The sequence below is a fragment of the Aspergillus uvarum genome, assembly GCF_003184745.1.
Source record: "Aspergillus uvarum CBS 121591 unplaced genomic scaffold BO82scaffold_17, whole genome shotgun sequence".
Classification (NCBI taxonomy): domain Eukaryota; kingdom Fungi; phylum Ascomycota; class Eurotiomycetes; order Eurotiales; family Aspergillaceae; genus Aspergillus; species Aspergillus uvarum.
In genome coordinates this window covers 173,252-198,486 of record NW_020291314.1, presented here as the reverse complement: position 1 = coordinate 198,486, position 25,235 = coordinate 173,252, and the positions used below count along the sequence as shown (strand labels likewise).

The 25,235-nt window shown below is 54.1% G+C and overlaps 11 protein-coding genes across 11 annotated transcripts; 2 read left to right on the top strand and 9 right to left on the bottom strand.

The window, feature by feature from the left end:
• Nucleotides 1-120: 120 nt before the first annotated feature.
• Nucleotides 121-1,150, bottom strand: BO82DRAFT_353003 (TMEM53 family protein). Its single transcript, XM_025634850.1, has one exon. The coding sequence runs from the start codon at nt 1,052-1,054 to the stop codon at nt 164-166; it is 891 nt and encodes a 296-aa protein (XP_025493490.1). The 5' UTR covers nt 1,055-1,150; the 3' UTR covers nt 121-163.
• Nucleotides 1,151-2,403: 1,253 nt separating this feature from the next.
• On the bottom strand, nt 2,404-3,746 carry BO82DRAFT_411790 (uncharacterized protein; the record flags this gene model as incomplete). Its single annotated transcript, XM_025639805.1, has 4 exons — nt 2,404-2,495; nt 2,560-3,356; nt 3,432-3,550; nt 3,600-3,746. The coding sequence occupies 4 exons, from the start codon at nt 3,744-3,746 to the stop codon at nt 2,404-2,406; spliced, it is 1,155 nt and encodes a 384-aa protein (XP_025493489.1).
• Nucleotides 3,747-4,544: 798 nt separating this feature from the next.
• Nucleotides 4,545-5,825, bottom strand: BO82DRAFT_411788 (glycoside hydrolase; the record flags this gene model as incomplete). The annotated part of the gene is made up of 4 exons (XM_025639804.1): nt 4,545-5,145; nt 5,211-5,491; nt 5,542-5,687; nt 5,739-5,825. The coding sequence occupies 4 exons, from the start codon at nt 5,823-5,825 to the stop codon at nt 4,655-4,657; spliced, it is 1,005 nt and encodes a 334-aa protein (XP_025493488.1). The 3' UTR covers nt 4,545-4,654.
• Nucleotides 5,826-6,351: 526 nt separating this feature from the next.
• On the top strand, nt 6,352-7,380 carry BO82DRAFT_431034 (uncharacterized protein; the record flags this gene model as incomplete). The annotated part of the gene is made up of 2 exons (XM_025640659.1): nt 6,352-6,733; nt 6,793-7,380. The coding sequence occupies 2 exons, from the start codon at nt 6,352-6,354 to the stop codon at nt 7,254-7,256; spliced, it is 846 nt and encodes a 281-aa protein (XP_025493487.1). The 3' UTR covers nt 7,257-7,380.
• Nucleotides 7,381-8,185: 805 nt separating this feature from the next.
• On the bottom strand, nt 8,186-9,462 carry BO82DRAFT_400678 (fungal specific transcription factor domain-containing protein; the record flags this gene model as incomplete). The annotated part of the gene is made up of 3 exons (XM_025639208.1): nt 8,186-8,340; nt 8,397-8,818; nt 9,350-9,462. 3 exons carry the CDS (start codon nt 9,460-9,462, stop codon nt 8,186-8,188), a joined length of 690 nt encoding a protein of 229 aa, XP_025493486.1.
• A 929-nt stretch (nt 9,463-10,391) lies between these two features.
• Nucleotides 10,392-12,154, bottom strand: BO82DRAFT_332193 (acid protease). The gene is made up of 2 exons (XM_025633168.1): nt 11,383-12,154; nt 10,392-11,307 (listed from the first exon to the last, which is right to left on the bottom strand). Exons 1-2 carry the CDS (start codon nt 12,018-12,020, stop codon nt 10,608-10,610), a joined length of 1,338 nt encoding a protein of 445 aa, XP_025493485.1. The 5' UTR covers nt 12,021-12,154; the 3' UTR covers nt 10,392-10,607.
• Nucleotides 12,155-13,433: 1,279 nt separating this feature from the next.
• BO82DRAFT_373338 (Zn(II)2Cys6 transcription factor) lies at nt 13,434-14,998 on the top strand (the record flags this gene model as incomplete). Its single annotated transcript, XM_025637366.1, has 2 exons — nt 13,434-13,473; nt 13,548-14,998. 2 exons carry the CDS (start codon nt 13,434-13,436, stop codon nt 14,996-14,998), a joined length of 1,491 nt encoding a protein of 496 aa, XP_025493484.1.
• Nucleotides 14,999-15,599: 601 nt separating this feature from the next.
• BO82DRAFT_332189 (uncharacterized protein) lies at nt 15,600-17,294 on the bottom strand (the record flags this gene model as incomplete). The annotated part of the gene is made up of 1 exon (XM_025633167.1): nt 15,600-17,294. Exon 1 carries the CDS (start codon nt 17,145-17,147, stop codon nt 15,600-15,602), a length of 1,548 nt encoding a protein of 515 aa, XP_025493483.1. The 5' UTR covers nt 17,148-17,294.
• A 617-nt stretch (nt 17,295-17,911) lies between these two features.
• BO82DRAFT_431029 (putative tannase) lies at nt 17,912-20,037 on the bottom strand. The gene is made up of 2 exons (XM_025640658.1): nt 19,314-20,037; nt 17,912-19,248 (listed from the first exon to the last, which is right to left on the bottom strand). The coding sequence occupies exons 1-2, from the start codon at nt 19,987-19,989 to the stop codon at nt 18,206-18,208; spliced, it is 1,719 nt and encodes a 572-aa protein (XP_025493482.1). The 5' UTR covers nt 19,990-20,037; the 3' UTR covers nt 17,912-18,205.
• An 884-nt stretch (nt 20,038-20,921) lies between these two features.
• Nucleotides 20,922-21,727, bottom strand: BO82DRAFT_390976 (uncharacterized protein; the record flags this gene model as incomplete). The annotated part of the gene is made up of 3 exons (XM_025638542.1): nt 20,922-20,969; nt 21,062-21,074; nt 21,303-21,727. 3 exons carry the CDS (start codon nt 21,725-21,727, stop codon nt 20,922-20,924), a joined length of 486 nt encoding a protein of 161 aa, XP_025493481.1.
• A 1,520-nt stretch (nt 21,728-23,247) lies between these two features.
• Nucleotides 23,248-24,449, bottom strand: BO82DRAFT_373334 (guanine nucleotide-binding protein subunit alpha; the record flags this gene model as incomplete). Its single annotated transcript, XM_025637365.1, has 5 exons — nt 23,248-23,586; nt 23,648-23,777; nt 23,830-23,958; nt 24,011-24,350; nt 24,401-24,449. 5 exons carry the CDS (start codon nt 24,447-24,449, stop codon nt 23,248-23,250), a joined length of 987 nt encoding a protein of 328 aa, XP_025493480.1.
• Between the last annotated feature and the right edge of the window lie 786 nt (nt 24,450-25,235).

Below are 25,235 nucleotides of genomic sequence, written 5' to 3'. Positions count from 1 at the left end.
CTAACTGACTTAGTGCTATGGCCTGACTAATCCAAGCAAGTGAGTGCCAGTTGCGCGTCGACTTCCTTATCCAGCACTGAAGCCCTCTGAACTCTGGAGCCATGTAAATTGGCAATTCTCTATCAGTACGGCTGATGTACTCGGTTTGCTTTTACACAAGCCGCTAACCCTGATTGATAGCTAGGGCAGCCTTCCAACAATCGGAAATTCGGTTCCAATACTGCTCGAAGTGCATGCGCATGTGTCCAACATGCGGCGAGCCCTCAAACAACTCCGTATCAACAGCCCGATAACCCAGCGTCATCACCCCGGCGACATTCTCCTCAAGGTCTTCGTACCCAATGATCATATCCTCCTTCGAATACAAATACAACCTACTAGTCTTCCTGCTCGTCACATCAGCCTCATTCAGTACGCGATTTGCCCAGACCCCCGAGGGCTCTGCTCCCCGCAGCCTCTCCAAAAGATAATTCCCCCACAAAAACACCCACCACAGCGCCTGCGTCACGATTAACGGCCACGGAAACATTTTCGCCGTGCCCACCGCCATCGCGTGCGACCAGCGGCCCACCTCCGCGGAGAACACAAGGCCACCGGGCGTGGAGTCACAAACGAGCAGTTCATGTGGCATTTGCTTATCCTTGCCGTGTCGTTCCTGATACGCCACCATCGCGGCGGCGACGAAGATCCCCCCGGTGTTGGACATGACGTGGAGCAAGACGCGCTCTTCTGCCCCGTCACCGCCGTCGCCAGTTGGCGTGGGGAAGACGGTATCGATAATGGGCATCATGGCTTGGATGCGGTCATTGAGGGGCTGGTTGGACGCTTGGAGGGTCTTGGAAAGGGCGACGAGGATGCGACTGGAGGGGTAGAGACTGTGGAAGCCATCCGCATACTTTGAGACGTGTTTGGGCATGCCATCACCCCAGCCGAAGATGATGATGGTTGTAGGATGGTCGGGGGGTGCGAATCGGCTAGTGTCATTGCCATTGCGGATAAAGATTCGGTCTGATAACGGGGTGAACCCCGGGAATGCGATGGATTTGGGTGGCATTGTGTGTTGTGGGACAGCTACCGCGGGGGAGTATTTGTTTCTTCTGCTTGGTCTAAGGGTCGAATTTGGGATCTTGAGGCGTGTGGATTTCTATTTGCCTTGCCTTTAGCAATAAATGATTAATTATGAGCTGAACAAGGCTTGTTTCTTCTCTCTTTATACCTGTACAGAGTAGATTGAAGGTTGTTGAGCTGGATGCAAAAAAGGGAAAAAAATCACTATTTATCAAGCTACCGTCAGCCTGTTGAGACTTTGGGGCCACTGTTTTTGCAGTGAGTGGGTCGTTGGGAAAAACGACTGATGCTGGCAAATCTGCGAGCCAGAAATATGCGTGGTATACCTCGGCTTTGCCCTTTCGGGCTAGTCATGAATAATTAGACCCACTTGTTCTTGTTACTCCGTAGTGCTGTGAACAAGCCATGCTTACACAGCCCAAACAGAATGCGATTGAGAGAAATCTACAAGATGAAGTCAGCAGATATCTGGAAGTAAATCTGATTAGAATCCCAGGTCGTACTTAAGCTGCCCAGGAAGATTATATACAGGCGAAGCACTTATATATTATTCTCAACGGATTGGTAAGTAATACTAAGAATGATGCTCAGCAATCAATTGACATAGGCGTAAGATAAGGGGGTATACTGTTCCCTTGGCTGCATTGTAAGCATAAATTAGAAGGCAAAGCATTTGTAATCTCTCTTCAAGGGCTGTTGCTATCTGCAAGTCTTGCTTTGCCTTCTCAAGCTCAGCTTCTGCGGGCATATTCACCGCCATGAGGTAAAATACATCCTCCTGTAACAGTCGATTCTGAGGCTTTTCCTTCAAACCTTGAACTCTTTGCTGGTTTAGTTTGCGTTGCGCCTTTTCCCATCGCCGTTTCGCACCGAGTCTGTGCGAGTCAGATCAAGTCACTTACACCACAATCTTCAGGGGTGGTCATCCTTACCACCTGGGAGGGAGGGTGCTTCAGAAGCAAACAAGCCACCTGCGTCAATCTACACTCATCTTGTTCTACAGTATTGACGCCCCGCGCTCTGATTGTGGTCTACTGACGTAGTATACTCGATTCATGAGAAGGTGTCTTGGTGGTGAGGTACAACCATCCGCAGCAACGGGGGGCAGAGTGCCAACAGCGCCCTCAATGTATGTTTTGAGACCGAGATGTACTTTGCCCGATTGATAGAACCCATGAAAGGTGAGTGAAGTGAACATGAAAGCGTGAGGAGGACTCTGCAGCCCGCCCGAGACCCTTCTCTAAGACGAATCTTAATGATATACCTGTCCCAACCGACATTCTGCCTGCATCCAGGGTAAGAGGATGAGGGGACCCGAACGCCTCCGACGCAACATCAACTCTCCTCTCTCATCTCGACCGCCACCCTTTTAACCCCAACCTGCACCAAGCCCTCATAGCGCGGTCCGTCCGCCCCTTCCAGCGTTTCTAATCCCATCATTAGTACCAAATCCTAAACATCACCAATACACATGTTTCAGAAGATACTCACGTGTTAATGCTTTCACGAGGGTGATCGACGTCGACGCCAACAGCGCTAGCGGGACGATCTCCGCAAACGTCCACGCCGTCGTCTCCTTGCTCAGTTGATACCACTCTTCGACCTCCATCCCCGCCCGCAGCGAGTTATACGTATGGTACGCCCAGACCGTCAGCGCCAGCGTCGCCACCGAGACCGCCGCGGCCACAAGCAGTTTCACCCACCGCAGCCACCGGTGCAGATCCACCTCCTGCGCCTCCAGCCAATTGACCCCGGCGATCACGGCCGTGAACCCCGTGAAAACGATCAAAGCGATGTACTGCCCGAACGCACTGGACCGCCCGGCCTGGGAGAAGATCTCAGTCCCGCTGGTATTGTTTCCGGTCGAGTTGAGGTGGGAGACGAACTCCCCCGCGTCAGCGAGGCCAAGCCAGTCGCTGGCGTTCATGTTCATGGAGCAGCAGGCGGGCATGATGGCCAGCGAGCTGGGCCGAGCGGGGAAGGCGGCGCGGTTGCGGGCGGAGAAAATCATGCTGATGAGAACGACCTGTGCGACCAGGGCTGCGCACCGGTAGAGGGCGAGGAGCTTGCCCTGATGGATGAAGGTGGGGATGCTGACCAGGGTGTTGAGGTGGGTAACGAAGGACATGAGCAGCATGGCGCAGACGAGGTCGTAGTGGTAGGCGGCAATGGTACACGCCTGCTCGCTCAGGGCGAAGATCAGGGCAAAGCCGGTTGTGAGTTGTTGGTCGCTGAGGGTGTGCAGGAGCTGCTCGACGGTGTGGGTGATGCGGCGGTAGTATCTCGTTCTGTGAGGGGATTGTATCATGAGCTGGAGTTCGAGGTGGCGAGCTTTGGCAGGTGTTAGCAGGGTAGGTACATACTCTCTTATCGCGTTGTCTGTGTCTCTGTACTGATTCCAGTAGATGCAGGCCTTGTCGATGAGCAGAACGAAGGCGGCTCCTATGGCCACGGCCGAGGTGATGATCAAGGCTTTGACTAGCTTTGCACTGTCAGTCATAGTTCAACTTATGCAGGGTTGAGCAATATACCCCAGGCCCGGTGATAGACGTGTTTGGGCTCAGCTTTTGAGCAGGGGTCAGGTCGGTAGCATTGGTGTACAGGGCAAAGTCGCAGGTTACGTTGTAACCCCGCGCTTGGCAGCTCGACTGACTGCTTGGGATATTCCAGTCCAGCATTCTGATGGATGATGCTTGAATCAAAGTCTATATCGTGATAGCACGACAGCAATGCGAGCCCAGATCCAGCACTTCACGAATCTCCCGCAACTTTATACTCATTCTTGACACCATTTGCCATGCTGCTCGTGGCTTGGTGGCTGAATGTCCAGCCGGACGATGCAGCGATGAAGTTGCAAGGCTGCCAAGAGCAATTCACTGCCTTTGTGGTTTTGTTCCAACTCGGTGACTGGTCGCCATAGTTCGTATTGTAAGATTTGATGCCGGCAGCCTGGCTTGTGCCTGAGACTCTGCCTTTCTGGTAGACTCCGCCCGATGCACGTCCAAGCCCGGAAGAGACTAACCGAAAGAGGTTTCATGTCGCTAGCGCGGTGCCTGAAGGATTCCGGAGCCATGGATCTCTCCATAGCCCGGGTCCGAGGGCTTCGAAGACCAATTTCCCATTCCGGTAACTACTGCCGCATTCCGATTGCAGCTACATGGGGCCTAGAGGCAGAATGGACGGGTACGCTTTCCAGGCAGGGCTGAACCTGCCTGAGGGTGACCCACACTACGGGAAAACTGGAGTCTACTCTATATCGACACAGCATTATAACCAGGGAACACAAGGATAGTCTGCAGGTGGTTTTCAGGGACAAAAGCGTGGCTTGTATGGTATAATTAATCTCTCATCAGGGTTGCCTCCCACATTTTAGAGATGTTAATGAGAGCGTGTTGTTTCCAGGTCTAAAACGTTCTTGAGAATCGCATTTCCCTAATATATGTATAACATCTCGAGTTGCTTTACAGTACATACAGCAATCATTCAAAATATACAGTCCCATAGTAGTCAATGGATCCTAGTCTGAGTCCCAAGCAAGAACTTCGACAGACCAAAGCCAGGGCCATGTGTGACAGCGTTAAGATTGTTAAGACCCATTCTCAGTGTTGGAAATGGTCTCCAGCACCGCACTCTCCGTCTGGTTGTACACAATATAAAAGTCAATGCTGTTGGCAGGTGGGCCATACTCGAACCAGGTACAGCTGACATAGTATTCGCTATAGTCACCGAGTCCTCCCGACGGGTTGATTATGCTCTTCAGCCACTGCTGCTTCTGGGCCGTGGTAGCGGCGCCGTTGTTCAGCTGTGTGCCGGTCTCGGCAATAGCAAACGGCAGGCTATATCCCTTGGCATACGCGTCGTAGAAGTCTCCATAGGCGGTAGCAAAGTCCGGAAGAGCATCACCTTCAGGGTAGTAGTCCATTCCGACAATGTCGACGTACTCCTCACCAGGCCACCAAGGCGCGATGGGCTCCGAGTCCGTATCGACATTCGGCGACCAGAACATGTAAATCATGTCGTTGGACTCCGTTGCTGTATACATTTCTTTCCAGGTATGGTTGAAGGCGGCGTAGTCACCTGTTATACGGCGTGGACTGTTAGTCTTGCCCGGCGTGAGGAAAAGATTTAGGGGAAGTACTTACGGCCACCAGGATAAACCACGACACTAGGATCGGCGTAGTAGTTCATTTCATGAGCATAGCGAAGCCAGACGGTGACACCCTTGCTGGTGAAGGTGTCTTTGAAGTATGAAGCGACCGATTCGCAGAGCTCAGACGTGATGTCCTCCCAGTCAACCTTCGGCATCAGGGACGCGATCAGAACGGCCCCGGAGGCAATGATATCGTCCACTGGATACTGGTCGTTGCCATCATACGACCCCGACTTCACATTGTCCTGGGTGATCTGCGAGTAGACATTGTAGCTAGATCGGAGGTGAGCCTTGCAATAGAGAAATGTTTTCGTCGCACTCACGTGGCGCCCTTTTGGCCCGTCGCTTCGTTGAGGTCGGTCATGGTGACTCGGGGGCTGTAGTTGGGAGCCCAGCCGAAGTAAATCCCGTCATAGCTAATCATGGAGTCGGCCTTGATGCCCAGGCTTTCACCCAAGGAGTTTGACTCCTGGTTATTGTTAGTAGGTTATAACATGTGGTATTAAGACTGCAAGCCTACCCTTTTGTGATTCATGTCGCTAAGTGGGGAACCGACACAGCCACGGACGGCCAAAGCCATTACGGGAATAGAGGTAAGACTGCGCATTTTGCCGACGAATACTCCGTAGGCGTGGATGTAATGAGCTACAATTCTCGAACTGATAGCTCTCAACTAGGAGGTCGACTCCATTTATACTGCTAGAATGAAATGACCCAGTATGTTGGCATCCAACAATGTCTCCACGGGGCTATGCTAAAGCTGAATCGAAAGAGTATGCGAGTCAAGCCGCAAAACCCTGGATTTCAAGCCCGAGTCATGTCGCGAGCTGAAGGCTCCGATCCGCCAATCGTGACATACCTCTGCTTTAGGAAGACCAATCAACGCCCCGTGCCTGGGCGTGGCGGCGATCCTTCATTTCCGTCCAGAAGTTAGGGCTCAGTGATCGATTCTAAAGACAGCCCGACTGTCCCGTGCTGGCAATGGGGCCATCGCCCCCAACAAGCATCTTGTTTTTCTTCACCCTCGATTCCTGTCATACCTTTATATAGAAAAGGCGCCCCCACATTCATGCCCCAGTCCCTAACTTGAACCCTTTGCCCTGGTTCTAGCCAGACTGAGTTTCAACAGCACGATGTCGAGCCACAATAGCAAGAGTTATCTGCACGCTCTTCTCGCATTATCGCTGTCGATCTCAGCCCAATGTACAACGACCTACTACATCAACAAGGTAGCAGACTATTCATCCTTGTCACAATGTGCGGTCGCCCCGCTCAGCAGCGTCGTCCGCGACATGGTGTCTGGCTGCGGTGACGGGGGCAAATACACATCCTACAGCTGCTTTTGCACCGCCAGCTCCTCCGAGTTCAATCACATCATCTCCTCCGGCGTCGAATCGAATTGCGGAACAAACTCAGAGAACCAGGTCTCGACGGCGTTGGCGGTCTTCCACAGCTACTGCTTGTTCAACGCGACCGCGACAACGACGACCCAACCAGTTCAGCCTGCTAGCACATGTACTTACCCTCTCTCTTGTTGGTCACTGTCCCATTGAATCACACTGACACATTCCCAGTGACCCCCACAGCATCGACCCTCTCAGCTACAGCCTCCTCCACCACCAGCACTGCCGCCCCAGCTGCCTCCGTAACGACCACGCCCAGCCCTGTCGCTACATCAACAACAGAGACCACCAGCGTACCATCCACATCATCGCCAACTCAGACCCAAACGCCCGCCAGCAAGTCCTCTAGTCCATTAAGCACGGGCAGCAAGGCCGCCATCGGCGTCTGTGTTCCCATCGCGGCAATCAGCCTCGCTGCGGCCGCGTTTCTTCTGGTCCGCAAACGGTCGCGTCGCGCACGGCGGGATCACAACGGGATGATGCTGGACTCCAGCGCTCCCACGCCGCGAGAGCCCAATAGCCCGACCGAGATGAGGCCGGAGATGTGGCAGCGATACGAGTTGCCGGAGGATGCGAAGCGGAAGAGCACCCACCTGTATGAACTGTCCGGGGATGGTCCGTCGGCGGGGAGGTGAAATAGCTGCATGAATAGACCTTGAGGATTTGCAGTGATCGGATATATGATGCTAATATCGCTCGTTGGTGTCATTGGATCTCTTTCTTTCTTTCTTGCAAGCATAGGGTGCGGATATGGATCCCTTGATTTTTTCTATTCATTCGGGTGGATCGGTCGCCTACTTCGTAATTTAGCATATTTAATGGCAATGAGAAATATGATTATAATTCAATTGCGTTGATCAGGCATTCACCAGATCAATATTCTAGTCAAAGGAGTTGTACTTGTGTGTGTTTGAGGCTGAAGGGACAGACCCTTCCGGGGCTGACGTTTATTCCAGTCGTATAGGGTTCATGTCCCACGCCCCGGAAAATCCGGACCAGCACACACATCCACCGGGAAAATTAGCCAGAAGAGATGACTGCAGCCTATTGGCGGGTGTGCCCTCATCGGCCCTTGGCGTGGAGGCAAAACAATCATCCATCAAGTTAGACAGTAGACTATAGCAACGATACTATACCTCCGTTAACCTATCAACGCGACAAGCCTTGCCGTCCGTTGTGACGTTTGAAACGGCCGGCCGAATGTCACGTGGAGCGAACTCTTTTCTCCTTGAGTTTCCTTCCTGAGCGGGTCGGGGAAACAGACAACAGGGACGCTGCCGGAAATGTTTGAGCGTTGGTGGGCATACTGGTCAGCGGTGACGGATCGAATTGGTGAGTGCATGAGTACTGTTTCTGGTGCGCTTGTTTCCAGATTGCGCCTTCAGCAGGTCCCAGCTTAAATCATTGACATATGGGAATATCCTCGGCATTTCCACTCTTTTGCCTCGGCGCGTGACTGTCTCCAATCTTAAAGAAATCCGTTGGACATGTCAAGCAACAACATCATAGCTTAAACCCTCTCCAAAAAAAGCCCTGGAAAGTTGAATGGAAAACACGACGTACTTCATGCTGTTGTGAGCATTTGTCTCCCAAACATACCAAACATCGACTCGTCCGCCGGGAAAAAGTCATCTGCCAGAGCATTCAACATTGAAGAATCCCACGCTTCCGCCTCCAGTGGCCAATGCAGAACCGCATCTGTTGCAGAGTCCAACCCCACTAGGAGAAAGGATTTAGATTTGACAACGAAGACGTCAGGCAGCCGTACTACTCACCAGTAGGCGCGTCCCCGTCCGCCGCCCGGTCCTCTGCCTCGAGGAGATTCACCACCGACTCCAGCCGGCGCATGAGCGACCTCAGCAGTTTCAACGGTCGCTTCAGGCCATACAGGCACCCCTTCCGGTACTCCAGCAGGGCGGACCAGAAGAAGCGGATGCAGTGCACGTCATCGTCGACGTTGCGGGTGTGCTGGAGCATGACGACCACGGCACAGGACGTCGCATAGGCTATGCCATACTGCGCGCGTCGGAGGGTGAAGGTTTGCTGATACGCCTCTACGAGCTTCCCGATCTTCAGCGCGGCCTCCCGACACCGCTGTCTGGATTCTTCCGCGGCGGCAGGGGGCAAGGCGCAGGGGAAGTGGCCAGGGCGCAAGAATGCTTGCTCGGTCAAGATCACCAGAGTCCAGTGGAGAGCACTTTCGGGATACTTGTTAGTGTCCAACGTGAGGAGTTTAAGCGGGGATGCTCACTGTGGGGTGAGCTGGTGCGGAGGGCGCGTGGCGTCCAGGCCCGGTTCGAACCGTAGCGAGGCAGGGAGGGTATCTTGCCATTGATGGAGTTGCGTTGCGATACGATACGTTGGTCACGACAATCAGCCTAGCCCATCGCCCTGATACCCCGCAAACCGGGGGCGTTCTAACCGCCGCGGCAAGCATCTCGTGGGGGCGCAACACGCGCGTGGCGGTCGCTGTGGACTGTGCCCTAGGGCTACTCGCAGATGCAGCGGCACTCTTGGCAGCACGGAACAAGGTGATCTCGACGATAGTTACAGAGCGCCTTCCGTTTGCTGCAGTTCATGCGGCTCCAATGCCCTCTTGGTACGTTGCTCGCAAAGGGATATAATCTAGCAAGTTGCGTGCAGTCACTGAGTGCAATTGCTGTTCGTTGGATAGCGCTGGTCTCCTGATTACTTTAGTAGGCACAGAGCAGCATCAACGGGTTCATACATGTTAATATCGTCATGTTTCATAGCTGCATCTAGCCATTTTACGGGAAGGTGGTGAGTACGTGGTTTAGCCGAGTTCGGGAGGCAGGCGGCGAGCATGGCCGAGTGCTGCATTGATGTTGGATGGTGGATGACCGGGGGGGGATCGTCGTTGAATCTGAAGGGCTGGGGGGGTAGGCTCTTGGATGGTAAGTGGGTTCCACGGAAATAGTAGGTCAAGGCATGTTGGCTTTGGTCCGGGTATAGTATGTACATTCCTGATATAAGGTTCGGATCTGCTTAACATTTTCTTTCGTGTTCAATCGGGACTTGTCCTGCATTGTACGAAGGAAAGCCCATGTGGAACGATGGCGCGCAACAACATTCAGCATCGACACCCTCCGAAGAAGAGCAGCCGTTACCGTTTGTATAGGTGGCAGCAGAAGCAGGACAGGTGGTGAAACAACCACTTTCAATGAATGCACAGCCGCACGCATCGTCAGCACAGACTCCCTCAACTTCCCGAACGATGTTTTGTTCTCTCCGTCCTTGGGTGAAACCCGCGCGGCGGCTATCGCGACGGGCCACGTCAACCACGCCCGTGCGGTCGGTGCGATATACCCCATAAGTGGGTTTTGGGCCCGCAGAGGAGGGACTCCAGGCGGAAGACGAGCTTGCAGAAGTCATCAATATCCGACTCTTGGTGTTCCACAACTGGGTCAAGAATCTATCGATATAGTTGCTGCGCGTGGTTCCTCCTGCCTGCTGCGGCGTTGGACAAGGCTTCGGACAAATTGAGGGAGAGCCATGCCAGTGGGCTCTTGGTGGGGAGTGCGTATTGAGCTGCGGAGTGGAAAAGCCTTCTTGATAGGGCGATTGGAGACGGGACGAGTATGGGTGAGAGGGCCTTGTTCAACGAAGTTGTGGAAAGGGGCGAAACCCCCGGGGCGTAAGGCGGGGAGGGTTTATACTCCCGAGTCGCGGGCGCGCCTTCCGATCTCGGTCCGCCAGTGGTCTCCGGTTTGATAAGTACTATATATGCTTAAATCCTCATATGGCTGGATGATGAATTTGATTGATTGATCTCAAATCACAGAACTTCATATTATTTAACATAGCCCGGCACAGCCGGTGCCCTCGAGCAACAGACCGAGTATACAATCGACCGGCAGTCTCGAAATCGTATCACATGATGAAAGTAAACAAGCAACTAATATTTCGGTCACACAAACAGCAACAGCATCCTCGCTAAGCCCCATCTTCTCAAGCGGCAACGGCCCTTAGTAGGTGTCGTTGGAGTCGTAGAACTCCCTGGGCGCAAACTTGAGCTCCACGTCACCAACATCAAAGACGGCGACCACATTCTTCAGGAAGACATCGCCAAGGATGAAGATATCCTCGCTGTAGTCGTCGCCACCGTCCACAATACCCGAGATACAGACAGTGTTGCCACTGTCGTCGGTGCCGGCGTCCAGAATCATGTCCAAGGGGTTGATGATGTAGGTGGTTCCTCCGATGGTGATTCCGTGCGCGGGGGCCGTGGCATCACAGTCGACCACGTAGGCGCCCTCGTCCTCGCTGTACGTGGCGGCAGGGGAGAATGCAGCGTTGACTTCGGCCGCGATCGAAGTCGGGTAGTAGTTCAGGGTGGTGCCGCTGTCGACAATGTACTGGATGCTACTGCCACCGGCGGCGGTGAGCGACTTGCCGCTCAGAGTGACGGCGTCGATCTCAATGGTGTAGTAGGCGTAGCCTTCGTCCTGACCGTCAGAGGTGGTCACCAGGATATCGGTGGATGACCAGGTGTCAGTGTAGTTGACGGGAGGAAGACCGCCAAGGGTGATGTAGCCGGCAGCCCCGGAGACATCGCGCTCGATGGCGATGCTGAAGTAGGAGTCGATGATGCCTTCATCGACCAGGGTGGTGATGATGGGGTCGTATTCCACCTGCCGATCGGTTCGGGTGCTGTAGGCACTCGTGCTGGAGGTAGCAAAGTTAGAACCTTTTGTGACTCGCCGACCGCAATGAGCTCCAAGGTGCTAAAGAGAAACTTACATGCCAGGGTAGGCCAGACCCACGAGACCGGAAGTGGTGCCATCTCCCGCCCAGTATGCCTCGGTGACACCGGCCAGCTCCTGCTCGACGCTGATCCCGGCCAGCGTGACTTCATCCTTGCCCATAACTCCGGTGGCAAACTCTCCGTCGCCATAGCTGATGGAGAATTCCTCGCCGGAGATCTTCGCAAAGGAGCTCGTGGGGGACCAGGTGGGACCGAACGCGCAGGTGGATTCGGAGACCTGCTTCCCGTTCTCGCTCAGGCACGTGAAGCCCTCTTCCACCAGCCACAGATCACTGGAACCAGTGTCAACGATCACGTCCACAGAGGCCCCACCGACTGTGATGGAGGTAGCGAATTCCTCGCCCTCAAAGAGCGAGATTAGGGTAGAGCTGCCGGAGGTAGTAGTGCTGGAGCTGGTTTTCTTCAGGCGGGAAGCGCTGCGGCTCGCACCACTGCTACTCTTCACCTTCTTCAGCTCCAAGACACTGGACGAAGCCTTGTTGCTCGCACGGCTGGCAATACCAGTGGGCTTGTACACCCTTTTGCTCAGACCGTTGCGGGCGGGGGCAGGGGCTGCTGAGACAACACCCGCAAGGAGAGTGGCAGCAGCCAGGGAACCGGCGGTGAAGCGCATTGTGAAAGGAAGTGATAAAGGAAGAGCCCGTTACAATGCTAGAGAACTGAGGGGGGTGAGGTGAGAACTGTGAGAGAGGGGTATTGCGGGTGGTTCTTATACTTCTACCTCACTGCGAAAGACCTCATGCTGCCGGGTGACTCGGTCACTTTCGTTTGGAGATTAATCTGCAGACTAACACTTTAGCGCGCAGCTTGTACTTGTCTCCCTTCATTTCGTCAGGACTGTCTCAAATGGTGTGTGGGCAGTCGTGAGAGGGTGGAAGACCATTGGTGCTACATGCGGGTGACATACGGAGGACAGGAACAAGCAGCAGCATCGTCACCACCGTCACCATCATGCCAACTACAATGGGTGGATCCATTGTCCATGATGGATATTGCCGATAGTGGGGTTTGCGTCAGCCTGGCTGGGGATTGGTGCAGCCAGCTGGCCCACCCAGCGATAAGCAAGCAAGGCGCGTCGGAGTCCGCAGGAGATTGGCCTGGTGAGGGGCACTCTTCATATCGCGCCATGATAAAGTGCACAACTCGGTCAGGCACCTACTGGGAGTGGCTATCGTCGCCGTCGGTCTCCTTGAATCTTACATTGACTTTCAAATTAGCTTTCACGTTGAGGAATCAAGTCCGAGCAGACAATTTAGCGCTCGGCGGGGCTCAAGCCATCCGCTTCCCTACCCATCGCAGGAACCCTATGGGAGAACTCTATTCAAGGGGGAATGTCCAGCATGCGCATCAGACTGGGTTGCAGGAGTGCAGAGGAACAGAGGTACACTGCGGTTGAAACATGACCAGTCTGATGACATTCCCCAAACTGCAAGGGCCCATGAGGGCCCATGTCAGCCCGCGAACCTAGTCAAGTGTCACCAAGAGATGATCACCAAAGGCTTGATTCTGTCAAGCTCAGATCGGCAAAGATACGCGGTGGAGTGCCCTACAGGGACAGTCAACCGTGATTTGTGCTACTGACATGGTCAGTCTGGCAGTGTGGACGGGGTAATCAACTAAACCGGGCAGCCATGTGCTATCAACAATGTAATCCATGGATGTTGATTGTACAACGAAGGCCGCAGTGGAACAGGCATATCCGACCAGGAACACACAGTGGATCAGTCATCTTCCGCTGCCCGGCGGGAACCGTAGGCCGGATGTGGGTTATCCCGCCCCGAAACGGGGAAGCGGTCGGGGATTGGAATGGCCGGGGTTCCCGTAATCTGCACGATTGTGCTTTCCGCTCTTATCTCTTCATCTCCCTCTCTCTCCCACTCCCTATCTGCTGCTGCTCATCATCATCGAGAAGACATCGATAATCTAGTCATATTACCAATCACTCCCATGCGCTCGTTGCATCCAGGCTAACGTTTCTACATGAACAATTAAATTTGGTTCGTCGGTTGCCAGTCCACTTGTTTAGATGACCGGGACCGACACCGACAAAACTACCAAGCCTCGTGGTATGTGGGATTGCGCCCTCGCAGAAACACACCATGCAATTGTTGAGTTGACTGTGCCTAAACTCTCACGACAGGATGCTTCCAATGTACCCAGCGACGGATTGTCTGCGACAGGGCCGAACCTTCTTGTCAAAAATGCCTGAAGAAGGGGATTGAGTGCAGTGGCCTCGGCCGCTTTCGATTCGGCAATGGAGTCGCGACGCGTGGGAAACTAAAAGGCAGCCCCATCCCTGTTCTCAATGTCGACCCGGTCTCCGTTTACAAACAATCCGTCCCTATTGTCTCGCAGATTCGATGGTCTCATGAGAGGAAGAAAAGGGTTAGGAAGAGCCATGCTTCGAAGTCAGTCTCGAATGCACCAGTCGGTGCGCAAGGCGATACCGTCGAATGGGTCTCTGTGATGTCACTCGAGAATTGTCTTCTGCCGCGCAGCACACCTGCAGACGCCATTACTACGACGTCGACCTCAACTGCGATTGCTATACAGAAGACAAAGCTTGCGCAGGATTCCGCGACCGCGGTATCGCCCGGAGAGGATGTCGAGAATGTCCGTGCCGACAAGGTCCTACTATTAACCAGAAGGACGGACCAGCCAATCCAGCCTTGGATCGCTCCTTTGAGCTCAGAAATCCGTGGACTCTTCCACTATTTTGCCAACAACATCGCTCCGGTCATGGTTCTGCTGGATATCTCCAATGGCTATCGTGACTTCATCCTTCCGATGGCTTGTCAGGATGAGGTGCTGCAGCGCGCTGTTGCCGTGGTGGCTGCGCAGCACGTTAGCCTCAGGCAACCAGCATTACAGGCGGCAGCAGAAGCAGATCGCTCCGTCATCATATCCCGCTTGTTGCGGGCCTCCAACGTCGGGTCGCCCGACCAGGTGTTCAACCCGGCTACATGGGCAACACTGCTCGTACTCCTCGTCGGGGAGACGGTGACTGGTAGCCCGGAGTACAAATTACTACTTCAGACACTGTTCACCATGGCCAAGAATGTCAAATCATTGGGGCACACTCACTTGCACGAGTTCCTGCTACAACAGACCGACATGTTCTCATTTCTGGGTCGGTCTCTACTCAGTAAAGATGAGGGTCTTAGGACCTTAAGTCATCCCGTGGACTCTGGGGTGTGGTTGCCATCCAGCGTCCGCACAGACGCTCAACACAATCGGACACTCTGGCTGGCCAGGCGATCATTCACTATTGGCGCTCAAATCTACCTGATGCGGATGACGTCTGACGAAAGCTCATGGCATTTGCGGGAAGAGCTGCGCCGGCTGATTGCTCAGGCACAACCGACGGATCCAGGAGCCCACGGATTTGTCTGGCCATGCTTTATCGCAGCGGTGGATAGTACGGAACCAGAACATCGCGCGTTCTTCACTTATTACATGAGAGCCATTCACTCAAACACTCTCTTCGCAAATATCACCAAGGCTATTGACGCATTGCCTGCTATATGGGAATCGACGTCGAAGAAGTGGACGGAAACTTTGTCGGATGTCTCTCGAATACTCATTATGTGATGATTCGCCTACGCTTGGACACGCAGATCTGAATCTTCAAAATTCGGCGCAGGGCTAGGAGTTTTACTCCATGACTACGAAACCTAGCTGTGTTGCACTACATAGCAGCATTGCAGAATCACAGTATGGATTACACTGCCATTACCGATCCAATAGATATGCACGCGACTTCTCCCCCGATAATAGAAGACAGTAGGCGTAATGTGTGTGAGACACAAAACCTCAAATACCCATGGAAGCGTCTGCATACGCCTGCCAAGGGAGCGACATGGCATCTAGCATAAAAAGGACCCTAGTGAGCAAGCACCACAACTCCTCGGGACCAGCGGTAATGGTCATCTCAAAAACCCATTTCGTTGTGTCTCTAGACAGATTCTCTCGAAAGAGATGTCACCCGGGAATATTCAGCCTGGCAAGAGAATGAATCATCGCCTTGCACAATGTCAGGTTGACACAGTCCTAGCGCATTCCATCCCCTGAGACAAGAGGAATCTCCTAATTATCAGATACACGACACGGGCATCCTCCAAGGTTTTGTTGCTATCAAGCTATTTGTACCAATGGCTTTTATGTGTACAACCACCTTTAACCTCCGGCGCACTCAATCCGATGTCTCAATCCCCAGGCCATGAAGTGTGCTCTGGTTACATCGCCGAAGGAGCCTCAACACCTCCTCTTCAGCATGAAATGCGTCATTGTACGCTCCGCTCAGTGTTAATCTCCCCTTCCATGTTCCAAGGAACAGCCCAAGGCCGGTCCCCAGCTCCTCGCCCGTCACCCAGGGATCCTCTAGCTCGAAGCTCCCTTGATTCGGCCTGATCACTCGGTCCAGAACGCCCATGCTGGAAATCGAGACCGACGGCGTCTCATTCCGCGGCGGGACCGGCGGGGTCTTTCCATCCGCCGGATAAGGGATCGTCGACATTGCCCAGTACGAGGGAACAAGATCAATGTGCTCTGCATCATCGCGAATGTCGAGGTAGAAATCCCGGATCATCCCCGCGGTGTCCATAAACTCCTGTCTCCTCGTCTCTTCAGAGACCAGATCCTTCGAGTCCGACGACGCACGAACAGTCAGGTCGACCGCCAGCCCGCGCCCCGAGACCGAGTGGTACACTGCGGTCGGATGCGCGGCGGTATTGTACGGCGCCGCGCAATGGCCGCGCTCATTGATGAGACTGTAATTGAGATACCGAACCACTCGCGCTGCGGGCTGCCGCTCCTGGACGTCCCGCACACCGAGCGCGATGGCAGCGTGATAGGCATGCGTGATGCTGAGCGCCGCCGCCTTGCACGCCGCCAGCACCCGTGCGGTTGTCTCCGCGGACAGCATGATCGCCACCCTCTGATGTCTTCCCGGCAAGCTTGCCTGCCGATTGAATGGCACACTGGCAATCTCTACCTCCCTCTTAAGGGCAGCATTAAACTCCAGGATCTCCCGCATGCGCGCTTCCTGCTCCGAGCTTAATCGCGCCGGGATCCCCGCCGCCACTCGCAGCGGCGGACTCAGATTCACCCACTCCCCGCCAAACTTCGGCGGTGTATACCCCGACGGGCTGGTCTCGTACGCCCGCGCCGCATGCTGGAACAGATTCTCGAACAGCATCAGCGTCCCCACCCCATCGATGATATCATGTCGCGCCCTCAGAACCACGGTCGCGTGCACGCGTCCTTCGTCGCCGTGCGGGCCTGACCCTTCCTTGATGAGAAACAGCGTCGGCAAGTCCGGCACCGGCGGGTCAGAGTTACACCACTCCTGCCCCGTGACGCCCGCGTCGACGACGCGAAACGTCTTCTCCAGCCAGTCCGCCGGCGTGTACGCGTCCGAGAACGTCTCGTACACCTTCCTACACCTTCCCTGCGGCAGGACGTACCCCACCTGCACGGCGATGGTCGGATGGTCGTAGCGCAGCTGCAGCCACGCCTGGCGCAGCGCGTCCACCATTCTGCGCTCCGTGTCAGGCCGATTCGTCCCATGGATGGGGAGGGAGCAGGTGATCGAGCCAGTTATGGCGAAGAAGACGCGGCCGGTGGCCTCGTGCGCTTTGGCGAGGGAGGTGTAGAACTGCTCGGCTTCGTCGAGGGGCCGTTCCCAGCGGGTTGCGGCTGTGGGTGTCCATGCGTAGTCAATCTCAGGAGGCGAGGACATTCTGGCGGTGGGTGTCTTGCTTCGATTGAAAGATGTCGAACAGTGTAGTGTAGCGGAATATCTGAGTTACGTGGGATTGCTGGACAATGTTTCGAGCCCGGCTCAGACACAATAGTATATACTGCAGTGACAGATCTGGGGATTTCCCATCCTTTTTAATATACACATAGTATGCTTAACGTCGGCCACTCGGCCCGGTCAACCGCACGCAGGAGATGTTTCTGCCCTGATGATCGACTCTCCGTATGAGGTAGAAGTGCCTCAGATCGGGGGTGGAGCCATCCTTCGCTGTTGTATCGGGTAACATCGCCCGCTGCGTGTTGCATTATCGGCATTACTGATATAAGTAGGCGCATAACGTCCAGCACATACACCATCCGATTGGCCGGGTAACCTTCGGAACAGGTGGGGTCTACCTGATTGGGTAAAACATTCAGCTTCTGTCTGCCATCAGGTTGTCGCTTGACCTGCGGGATAGAGGCCTTGTGTGTGCCCCACAATAATCTTGTTCACAAAATGATACATATCGTCATTGGACTTCTGAGATTGTACGTGAGATTCGGACACAGCTGATGCACTAATGCTGCTCCGCTCATGGGATTTTGATGGCTTGGCGCCAGTGCGGGCAGCAGGTGCGGATGTCAGGTAGGGACTTACGAATGTTTCTGTGTGCGCCATGTGGCGAGAATCTTGTACTTGTTGGAGCAAGGAGTCTGGATTTGGATATGTCTATGAAGGATGAGCCAATGGGGGCTCCTATGCACCTTCTTCAATACTGGTGGGGATCAGCGGATCCATATTCCCGGCACGATGAAAGCTGGTGATCTCCGAACTATCAGAGCCAGTGATCTTCCTCATCATGATGAACTACTTTGTAGGGACTCGCTATAGGCGACGAGACATTTCTCTCGACTGTCAAATTCGGGGAGGAAATCCCTCAGAAAATTGATAAATTTCAGGTCATTGGGGCTTGCGGACTCTCTCTCATCCACACCCGCAAGCCGGCTCACGATATACACATTCCTTCCACCGCATTTGCCACAGTCAGCGGTCAGCTTCTAGTAAACTGGGATCGGCACCGCATTCAAGTCAAAGTGCCAAGTATCGATGGAAGCTTGGTCATAGACACACTCCAGGTTGTCCCCATTCCAGAGGGGCCGCAGCGGCCACGCGCAGATCTGCTGCTCCTGGCCCTCGTTGTCGCCCTGCAGCACGGTTCCGTTCAGGGTGACCGGCACGATGCCATTCTCGACCCAGTCGATCAAGACCTCGAGGTTCTTGTTCGGGAAGGGCCCGTTGGGCATGGCGTCGTTGGTGGCGCAGTGGGCGGCGCCGGGCACGAGGAAGAGGCGGTACCAGTCGTTCAGGGCGTCGGCGCTGGCGTTGTACGACAGAGACGGGTACATGACGCTGCGGACGGACTCCCAGTATCGGACGGAGGAGGCGGTGGGGATGGAGGCGTCGGCCTCGCCGTGAAAGTGGATGACCTTACCGCCGGCGGCGTGGAAGGGGGTCAGGTCGGGCCAGGTAGTCTGCAGGGTGCTGTAGTACTGCAGGAGGCCCGAGATCATCCAGTCCTTGAGGGTGTCGTAGGTGACACCGGCCAGGCTGTCGAGGGTCGTGCCGTTCTCGTACACCAGCAAGCCGATGTGCTCGCCGCCCAGCTGGTCGATCTCTAGCCCCCACTCGTCGGTCGTGCTGTTGTACTGCGTCGCCGCGTCGTCGAACGCCGCCGCCGGCTGGTACGAGAAGTACACCCGCTTGCCGGCCGAGTCATGCGCCCCGTCCAGGATCGTCTGCGCCACCTGCACGCCCTGCGTCGACACCGTGCCGTTCTGCGCCGGCGTCGCGCTCGAGAACCGGCTGCCCGCCGTCGCGGCGCACGAGTACGCCTCGCCGATCAGGCTGCTGATGTTGAAGTGCAGCGCGCACAGGTCGGAGCGCGCCACCACCCCGTCCGTCTTGCCGTCGAGCGGGTCGCACGCCGTGATGGTCGCGTTGACGATCTTCTCCAACTCGCACGGCGGCGGGTAGTAGTCTAGGGTTTGCTCGACGACGTTGCTCCACAGGTGCTGCGTCTGTTGGAAGCTCCACCGAAACGCTGGGTCACGAGGGTTAGCAAGCGCTTGACTCGGGAAGGATGCCAGGACGTGGGAGATTGCCTACCTGGGGCGCCGATAGCAGCTCCGTCCCACTCGTCGCCATACCGCTGGACCTGGCTCCAGCCCTCGCGACCGCCCTCGGAGCAACCCTGGTAGTAGGCGTACAGCTTCTCGTCGTCGGTCACGTTGTAGACATTCCTGGTAAAGGCCTTGCCGATCTTAGTGAGTTCCCAGTGCGCCTTGTAGGCGAACATGTAGAGGGTCTCGTAGTCGAGGGTGTAGTTGGCCAGCAGCATCGCGGCATCAGCGTTGGTATCGAAGGATCCGAAGCCGCCGTCGGTGAGACCCGACGCAGCGCCGTAGATGATACCTCCAGGAAGCGAGCTGGATCCGGAGTTGATCGCGTAGCCACCACCTCCTGTGGACAGCCACCGGTTTTGGAAGATCGACGGGTCGGGCAGCCAGATCTGGAGATAGACCTGGTCATCGCGGCCATTGTGCGAGTACGCGAACGTGACGTTGCAGTAGTCGATGACGGAGGAAGGGTAGAAGTCACTCGTGACGGAGCTGTTGGTGACGAGGGCGGTGGTGATGGACGATGGGTCAAGGGTGATGCCGGGGATGAGGTCGGTGGCCGGGAATGCAGTGGTGGCGTAGCTGGTGGTGCAGATGTCGCTCAAGCTGGCTCCATGAGCGAGGGCTGCTAGCCCCGTCAAGGGGACCCACGAAAATGAACGCATCTCCTGGGTGGAGGGTGTGAGGAACGAGATGAATTGGGTGGAACGATAAGGATGCTGGCTATAGAACTGGATAGCTCTGACAGATGGGACGCAACGTTTTATATCATTCGGGGGTCCCTTCTCCGCCAATCCTCATTTCCCTTGGACCGAAGCTTGATGAAAAAAAGGTGCGATCGTCAGTCTAGCTTCGCAACTCCGACAGAAAGCTGCATGATTCCCCACAAACTGTTCCTCCATTCATCTCCATTCCCACACATCGTGGGTAGAACTAGTCCGTGTTGGGAAGTTATCAGTGTTGTACCCCAACAGAGTAGCTTTGCCCAAGCTTAGCTGGCGAAAGCTTCACCCTCTGTCATCCCCACAAAACCCTCGCGAGTCCGGGGCGATGTGTGGGGAAGCGCGGGGTCTCCAGATTCAGGGCGTTTTGCAATCCACCCGACCACAGGTTACGTACACGGTTCCAGCCAGTTCGCAGAAACTCAAGTGCAATTGTTGTGGGGCAACCAACGTTGTCGCTGGAATTCCAGCGATGCACGGATATGAGATTGTGGGAAAGGGGCGGCGGCGAGTCGGACATCGGAGGTCGGAGGTCGGGATAAGGACGGTGACAAAAGAGTAAAATTGCAGGGACAACCAAGGTGTGCGGGGGTGGTCAGTTATGGCAAAATGGAACCAGGAGGATCATATCTGAGCTTGATTAGTTGCAGTACTGCGATGCTGTGCTGTAGATAACTTCCTCAGCTCTGCATATGCAATGCACACTCACTTCTTGCTTACGGAGTACGCACCCTTGAGCTCCTGCCGGTTATAATGGATCGATCCTGCACTTGACCAGCAACGAATTTTTTAGCCATACATGAACTCAAGAAGTTTAGTTCATAACACAGGCATGTACTAGGTGGCATCTTTCGAGTTGATTCTGGGTCCGCATGTTAGGGATATTGCAAAGTGGGCAATGAGCCAGCACCATGAGCCCTATACTGTCTAATTCGATACAGTAGAGCTACACAATCTATCAGTAAATCAAGCATATAAGGTTCTCAATACTTTCGATGGTAATTCCTTGACTGACCTGTTCAGATCTACTATCACTCGGCCTCAGATATTTTCATGACTACAGAGGCAAGTAATAAACAGGGGGTATATTAATTCAAAGGCAATATCAACCGCCCGATAGGGGCTCAGCACACTGTATATATTCTTATCTTCTAGACTATATGTTTTTAATCTTTGATCAATTTTCACATTTCAAGGGCTACAGCCAAGGAAATATCAATCCAATCGAGAAGCATTCAACGCATAACCACACTTACTGCTGCCCCAGCGTCGCATTTTCACGGAGCAAGATCGGCCCCGTCGTAACCCAGAGGGCGCGAAACAAGGCCTGCCGCACCGGCCCGTACGGGGCCTCAGCATACCACTCAATCTCATCCCGGTAGATGAAGGGCCGCACCAGGTGGCAGGGGCGGTCATCGACGAACATGCGCACCCGATCGCGGTGGATGACGACCGCGGCGCGGCGGCGCGCCTCGCCTTTGATGACCGGGTACTCGTTCCAGCGCGCGCGCAGCAGACGTGCGGCGAGCTTGTGCCAGTTGGCCACGTCCGCGATATCCTCGTGGTTCAGGCGCAATGTCTCGATCGCCAAGTCCACGCCCTCGCCGCCGGGGAACAGCTCCCTCGTGACGGTGTAGCGGCACCCTTCGAAGATGCCCCTGGTCGGGGCCTGGGTTGCCATTGCAGCAGAAGATCCTGGATTCAAAAGAGCACTGAAAATAGCTGTGGGTGCTTGATATGTTAAAGATAGGCCTCGAAGGAATTGGGTTGGTTGATCTTGGTGCCTATCGGGAGAGAGGATCTGGATGTGATGCTTTGAGCGGGATTTTATATTTGATGAATGTGAGAAAGGGGCATCGTGTGAAACTCTGTCCTTTGAAAGGCCCCAGGATATCCTAGCAGATAGATTCAGGGTTCCTTTGTTGTTAAGAGAAACTGAAGACGATGATTTTATTGAAGACTTATGACATCAACCAAAGTGGCTGTCGGAGTGCTTCATATCGGTATGGTCTGATGACAAGAAATACATTGTGAGAGAGAGAGAGCTTTGCACCAAGTCTTTGTCCTAGAAACCCTGATATGGGCGTTGAAGGAATTGACAAGGAAAGGAGGTAGGTGAAATAACGGCTACCAGTTACAATGACAGACATGGTCTCTTTGTCAGACAAAGTTCATGGCCACTCCTGCTATGCTCAGTAATGCAGTATCATCACTCTCGAATGCTTTTAACACGACATGAATTTCTGTAATATGAACTTCATGTATATGAAGCACTAAACTGTGATAGAGAATATGGTAGGAATAATCAACTGTGTTGATCAAGGCTGATCCAGTTTCTTAAGACCGCTTGTGGGGCTGAAACAACTATTGTTGATCTCGTTCTGGACAAGTTTCTTTAAGTCACAGTATGAGTACATACTAGTCAATATAAGTGAGGGCTCAGGGAAACGGTCACCTTCTCCTAGAATTGCACTTGGAGGGATGCCGGGCTCTCGGGTGTGGCTCAAGGCACGCACTTTTGTGCTCACTGCACGCTCCGGGAGTGAGCTAAAAGCGGGCGTTCAGTCGGACCTGACTTCCCACAGGAACTTAGTCCGGTAGTATCTTCCTTGGTACTGTGATGGAGTGTAGTTGTCATGTGACGGCGGTGAAGCATCAAGTCAATCAAAAACCCCCGCTTTCCCCTCTTCACCCCCGCACTTCCGCATATTACGTCGGATGAGTCTTTATCCCCTAGCTTCGTGGCTGAACTCTGACCTGCAGCTTTGCCAATGCACGGCGGCTTGAGCTCATCAGTTTCCTTGCTGCGGGGATGAACGACTTGCATCTGTCTCTATGGCGAGGTCTGGCCGCTGTGGTCTTCCTCTTTCATCTCCACAGCTCTAGAGTAATGTAGGGAAAAGCTTTCAAAAACTTCTTCTCCCTCCTGGTGACTATGTTCTCACTCTTCCTTCCCGGAGGAAAGGACGTATTCTTCGTTCAGGCTGTGCGCTACTAAAGAGTTAGCTCGATGCCAGCAGAAGCAGGCTCCCTTAGTCTATCACTGTTCAAACCCGCTATGGTCGACCATCAGAAAGCAGGAGTCGAACCCGGGACCTCCGCATTTGCCAGCGAGAATCTGGCCATCAGTCGGCGACTTGCTCCTTAAATAGCGAGCAAGGCCACTCGCATGCCATGCGCGCCCGCAACCGATCAACACACCTACACCAATCCAGCTTCCCGGAGTGCATTCTGCGAGATTGTCTCCTCGACCATCTTGAGCACAAGTTTCATATTGCTGGTATCCGTCACCTGGACCAGATGCGGGTAGAGGTTGAGGTGGGCACGGTTGACCTCATTGAATTGCCACAAGATAAACTTGGCCGCTTTGTTGACGTCAGCACCACCGTTGTAGTTCGGGAAAGTGTTCTCGAGCGGCGAGTGCGGTAGCTTTTCTCTGAAAAGGTCGGCCTTGTTCAAGAAAAGAATCACGCTCGTTTTCAGGAACCACCGCGAGTTGACGACCGAATCGAACAACAGTAGGCTCTCTACCATGCGGTTCTGGGGGGGAGGTAAACAACATTAGCCTTGCCACGCTCTGCGATGACATCGAGAGCCATACCTGGTCAGGGTCCTCCAGCAGGACCTGGTCGTACTCACTCAGCCCCACACAGAATATTATGGCCGAGACGCGCTCAAAACAATGGACCCACTTCTTGCGCTCGCTTCGTACGCCTCCAACATCGAATACACTAGATAGAATTAGTCGCTGGATAAGTGTCGGTACTTGGGAGGAGCGCGTACTGAAGATTGGTGTAACCAATGGAAACCCGGGTTTCGTATATCCCCGTGGTCTTCGTCCGCGCACGCAATGCGTCTGCCTCCGTGGGTTGGTAGCCTACAGCGGCTATTCGTTCTATATTATCGAGAAAGCTAGATAAAAGTCAGCGGCGATTGGGCTGGTATGAACAGTCTGGGAACCTACTAAGGTGCTGAGTCCATTAAATAAAACTTCATTCGTTGCTCCATGAGCAAAGGGATGACAGGGTCGTGCCACAGTGCGGATATCATTTCACAGGCATCCGGGGTGAGAGTCTGATCCGGCAGCAGACCCGTCTTCGACATTGGTAGACGATACATTCTTGCCTCTTCGCTATGTGGATGTAGGCCCAGCTCGAGCATCGCCGTAAATAGCGCATCAGCGGACTCGAGGACATTTTTGTAGATCGTCGTTCTGTACCGACTCAATTCCTCCGGTGTGTATCCTTGCATGTATAGAACCTTCATCTGCTTGGCAATTGTTGACTTGCCGGACTCACCAGCCCCTATGCAAGCTGTCAGCAGCAGAACCTTGGGGACTAGAAAGCACACTTACCAAGGAGAAGAACCTTTTGTTCCGTCAGGCCGCGTAGGAATTTCGGCATGTTTTTGTGCTTGGATCGGACTGCGTAATCAAGCACAGATTGGCCATTTTCGCCTTTGTAGTTCACGCTGGCTCCATGTTGAACCAGAAGCTTGATTATTTTTTCGCTTCCGTGCGCTATTGCCGACCAGATGGGTTCCTGTACAGCAGCTCCGTGTTGGATCAGAAGTTCCGCCATCTCATAAAGCCCCAATTGCGCCGCTAAGCTAAGCGGCGTCCCGCATTTGACTGATACTGGGTCTGTGTTGACTTCTTTGACGCTAAGTAGTAACGATGCCATCTCAGTGTCATTACGGGCGACGGCGTGATGTAGAGGCGTGTACCCCAATCCATCTAATAGGTTGACATCGCAGAACTTGATTAATATTCGAGCAATGTCGTGGTGCCCCAGCTTAGAGGCGACATGGAGTGCTGGAAGACCGTCATCGATTAGAGGGAGATTGCAAATCTGCAAGATCTCCTTTTTCCAGTTGAGCGCTATTGAGAGAAGCGGTTCGTGATTGTCTCGCACAGCCCATCCGAAAAGACTATGTAACTGAGAGCGGATGGAGCGGCCGCCAGGCTTCCATGGATGAAAGTTCCAGGTCTCATTAAAGCACGTCGCGAGCTTCTCGAACTTCTCCCACATGGTGGAGTCTCTTGCGAGAGATCTCGTCTGACCAATCCAATTAATCTTGGCATAATTCAGGAACTTGTACTGGCTTTGATCGGGGATGGTCGATGTGCGGATAGTGCGTAACTGTAGGGTTCTCTGGGGCCTGGGGCTATCCGGTATCCGAAAAAGATA